At 38.8% G+C, this 4,558-nt stretch overlaps 1 protein-coding gene across 1 annotated transcript in view; it reads left to right on the top strand.

The window, feature by feature from the left end:
• Positions 1-4,558, top strand: part of LOC119415226 (piezo-type mechanosensitive ion channel component 2) — a 127,924-nt gene that overhangs the window by 44,332 nt on the left and 79,034 nt on the right. Inside the window, exon 6 of the mRNA XM_037682385.1 lies at positions 3,746-4,013. Coding sequence (XP_037538313.1) covers positions 3,746-4,013 — 268 coding nt within the window. The remainder of the gene's footprint in view (positions 1-3,745; positions 4,014-4,558) is intronic.

The following is a 4,558-nucleotide window of genomic DNA, read 5'->3' as shown; positions in this document are numbered from 1 at the left end:
TCTAAACGTTCAGCTCTTTCTCATAAATCTAAACGTTCAGCTCTTTCAGCACAATCCTGTTAAGACTTTTGGTTTTGGTTCAACTTTAGCTTGTTGAAATATTTAGCCTTTTCTGCCACTTTCTTCTCACAGAAAATGAACTGAGCTCATTCACATTAGATCTGTTTTCAACCTTTTACTGTTCCTTTCACATTTTGTTCTGGTTCAGCTTCTTTCAGCTTGTGCAAATCAAAACAAAATTCAGCTACTTTCAGCTGTTTTTATTTCAGCTGTTTAGTGCTCCTTTCAGATTATTTCTAACTACAACATTTTTCGAGCTTCTTCTAACTTCTTTCTGCTAATTTCAGCTTGATGTGCTCCTTTCAGCTTATTTCTGCAAGTTTCAGCTTTTTCTGCAATTTCAGCTACTATTTAGCTGTTTTATGCTAATTTTAGCTGTGTTTCAGCTAATGCCTCATTTTTTGCACACATTTATACTTTTTTCAGCTTAATTCAGCAAAAATGTCCTCTACACTGCCTTCTGATAATTTAAGTTTCTTTCTGCCTCTTTAGCTACTTTTCAGCAGTGTTTTCCTAATTTCAGCTTTTTCAAAGAAAATTTCAACTTTTTTTTACTAATTTCTGCTTCTTTCAGCCTAATTGGGCAAGAATGTGTTCTTGCTGCTTTCTTTTGGTAATTTAGACTTGTTCTACGTTTTCATCTAACATTTGATTATTTTTATAGCTAATTTCAGCTGTTTTCAGATAAATTAATTTTTTTTGTGGTAATTTCTGCTACTTTCAGCTTAATAATGACTTTATTCTAATTTCAGCTTGTTATGCTCCTTTCAGCTTTTTTCTGCTATTTTCACAGTTTTCTGCTATTTCATCTAATATTTAGCTGTTTTTATGCTAATTTTAGCTTTTTCATCGAATTCCATTTTTTTTTGCACTCATTTCAGCTGTTTTAAGCCTAACTGGGAAAAAATGTGCTCTCTTGACTTCCTTCTGGTAGTTTAAGCTTCTTTCTGATTTTTCAGGAACTTTTCAGCTGTTTTTTGCTCATTTCCGCTTTTTTAGTTATTTTCTCAATTTTTGTGGTAATTTCTTCTTATTTAAACATAATTCGGCAAATTTGTGTTCTTTCTCCTTTCTTCTGCTAATTTTGGCTTGTTCATCCATTTCTGCAACATTTTAGCCTGTGTTTTTGGGCTAATTTCAGCTGTTTTTCATCAAGTTCTTCTGCATTAACTGTTCACACTGCATTTTCTCAGGAAATGCAATTTCTGTAGTTTTTATGGTTTAACTCATAGAAGGGGCTTAAGCTACCACAAGAATATGTGTATTATTTATTTTTTGTTTGTTTGACTACATCCTTCAAGAATAAACTTTTATTTTATACATATTTTGACACAGAACCCGGTAATAATTATACGCTTTTAAAACATTAAATTGTTTGGGACCAGATTACCAGAAACTACTGATGAAGAGGCGCCTCGGTCACCCAGAGAGAGCACATTTAATTGAGATATTTTCTGTAATTTCTTTGCGTTAAACTCATCTAGATGTTTGTTGTGTGGGATACGAGAAACCGTCTGGAAATCTGTTTTTATGGAGACGTTTATTTCCTCTAAATTTGAGTCTAGAGTAAACTGTTGGCCTGCTCTTCCCGTAAACACGAAACTGTTTGAAGAAGAAAGTAAACATCTCGGCACAAACGTCTCAGGAATTAAAACTTTGCAGGTGTCTTTTAGAGTATCACAAGTGCGACAATTTGTTAAAATTTCCCCATAAAAATAGCTTTTACCTAAAATAATTATAATAAAGAAAAGTTTTAGAAAAGTTCATGTGACGGATCTAAAAAAATGTATTGAGCATGCATCAGGATATTTCATGTGACAGAGTTAAAAGAAGTCACAAATTAAAAGTTTTTCTGTAAACTTGACGTGTAAAGATTTTATTTTAGCTATTTCTGTCGTGTCAGATGTTTGAAGAGGGGCTCTGTGGAAATGTTATGAACAATCAATATCTTACCTGTCGTAGATAGCTCTTCGAACGCTCTCAGCCTGGAGAAGCAGGGCTTAAAGCTGGAAACACACGCCACACTGAGGTGCGTCTGTTAACGCCACTAAAATATCTAAATCACATCGAGCTGAAGTTCACTGCAACAACTCAAATCAACTTTACAAATATTAGTTTGGTATTTTATTTTTTTTTATCTAAGCAACCGTTTCTCAACCACTACAATGAAACAAAAAGAACAACTGTCAATAAAAGAATGAAGGAAGTGCTGCTACGGGAACCCGGATGTTGGCGTGGGAAACGAGTCCACGTGAAAAACGACCTTTTCTTGAGCGGTGACGCTTCAGAACCGAACAGCGTTGAGAAAGATTGCCTGGCTCCGCGGGACAGAGTGGTGTCAGGGTCATAAATGAGTATAACAAAGTATCATCCCATGTTTACAATTAATTCTGACTGAGCGAGTTTATGAACATAAAGCAGGGGTAAGGAGGTGTTTTACTGTCCTATAAAACCGCTCCAGAGCAAATGCTAATTTATAATCCTTTACATTACCAACAGTTTGTAGCAGCTGTTAGATGGTTAATAAAGCTTACATGGTATTCTTATATTTCTCCCAGCTGTGGAAAAAAATCAAATAAAACTGGAGTTGTTTTAAACCCACTTGAGCTAGCTGTTAGCATATTAATCAGGTTATTCAAAAAGCCATCAGCAACAGGTAAGATATTATTTGTTCATAACAACTTTATACAGAACCCCATTTTAAAGAGTGGAAGTTTTTCTTTAAGGCGTTTGTTTAATAAAACCTGCTTCCGTTAGAAAACGTCTGATTGTTTTGCAGCTCGATGAGTTTTAATCGAGCCACGTCCTTAGTTTTCTTAACGACTCCGTGGTGAACTAGTCGTGTTGCCTCTTCGTTCACCCCGTCCTTTTATTATTTAAACCTTTATGATTTTTTTCTGATTACTAACATCATTTCAGCACAAGGCATCCGTCTCAGAGAGAACACGCTCTCCGCACTCCTTTCATTAACCCCGCAGTCCTCCCATCGTCCACACACACTTAAACTGGACGTTTAAATGAACCCTTTGAAGCTTTATGTGTGTAACAAACAGCACCGAGCTGATAAGGTTTAATTATTATTGTGGCGCTTTTGCGCAGCTATAAAAAGCGCGAATAAAACAGCTGCTGAAGCGTGCCGTGCGCACCGAGCTGCACAGGCCACGAGGAGCTACAAAGAAAAAGAGTTTGACTTCAAAATAAATTTTAAAAAAAGGCCTTTGATGTGAGAGTTGATGATTTGGAAAACAGCCTCCATCCTCCGGCAGGTCCTGCCTCCTCTTTACGGCCCGGTCTTAATAAAACCACATTTGGCTCGGAGTGCTTCGGCTGGCACAGCTGGCACGGCTCCCGGGGAAACGCCACAAGTTAATCTACGATGGCCGACGTTGCGACTCGAACCGTTTAAACAGCCTGCTTCTCTGGCTGTTTGGAGGTTTATGTGTCCGACTGAACGGCTGGCTGCCTGCGTGTCGTTTTTATCGAGAACGTAAAAAAAAAAAAGTAGCAGCTGATGAGAAGCTGAGCAGTCTGGATCTGGAGCCAACACTGGAGGTGCGCTCAGATGTGTTAAAATGCAGACAGGACAGCTCTTTGTCATTTAATGGCTTTAAACGCGGGGGTTATTACGCTAACACAACCTGCAGGTAACGGGCTTTTAGCTGGTTTCTGTGATCCACCTGCGCAGGAGGAGGAGGACAAGCCCAGCCTGGACGACGACGTCCTGCTGGAGGAGGACCTGGAGGCAGGCTACGAGGCCGAGGAGGACGAGGACAACGACGAGCTGTATGAGGAAGAGGAGGAAGAAGAGGAAGAGGAGGAGGAGGCCAAAGAGAGCACCAAGATGAAGATTCTGCGTCTGGTGGCGGAGGTGGCTTCCAAGGTGAAGGAGGTCATTGGGAACCTGATCACCACCGCGGGGAAAGTGGTGGTCACCGTCCTGCTGGGCATGACAGGTGAGACTTTTTTTTTCCTTGTTTGTTTTGGGTGGGCGATGATGTTTTTGCTTGTATGAGTGCCTGTCTTTGTGTGTCTGTTAGCAAAATATCTCATGAACCACTGGATGGATTTGAAAGAAACTTGCAGAAAGTAATAAATGGTTATGCATCTACAACTACTTAATAGTTTGAGTCAACCTGATTCAAGATGGCCGACACAGCCAGCTGACACGCAAAATTACAAAAATGGCTTTAATTCAGCCAATTGTACAGATTTTGAAAGCTACGGTTTCACTCAAAACTGGTGTTGTGTAAACGAGGTCAAAATGGAAAAACATTTATCAGTGCCAGCGTTTTTGCCTAAAATGAACATTTAGGACCATCCATCCATCCATACATCCATCCATCCATCCATACATATATCCATCCATCCATACATACATACATACATACATACATACATACATCCATACCTACATCCATCCATCCATACATACATACACACATACATACATCCATACATACATACATACATACATACATACATACATACATACATACAT

Source organism: Nematolebias whitei, chromosome 9 (assembly GCF_014905685.2).
Source record: "Nematolebias whitei isolate Nwh7 chromosome 9, NemWhi1, whole genome shotgun sequence".
Classification (NCBI taxonomy): domain Eukaryota; kingdom Metazoa; phylum Chordata; class Actinopteri; order Cyprinodontiformes; family Rivulidae; genus Nematolebias; species Nematolebias whitei.
Note: the sequence above shows the minus strand (reverse complement) of the source record. Positions and strands in the feature narration are given on the sequence as shown.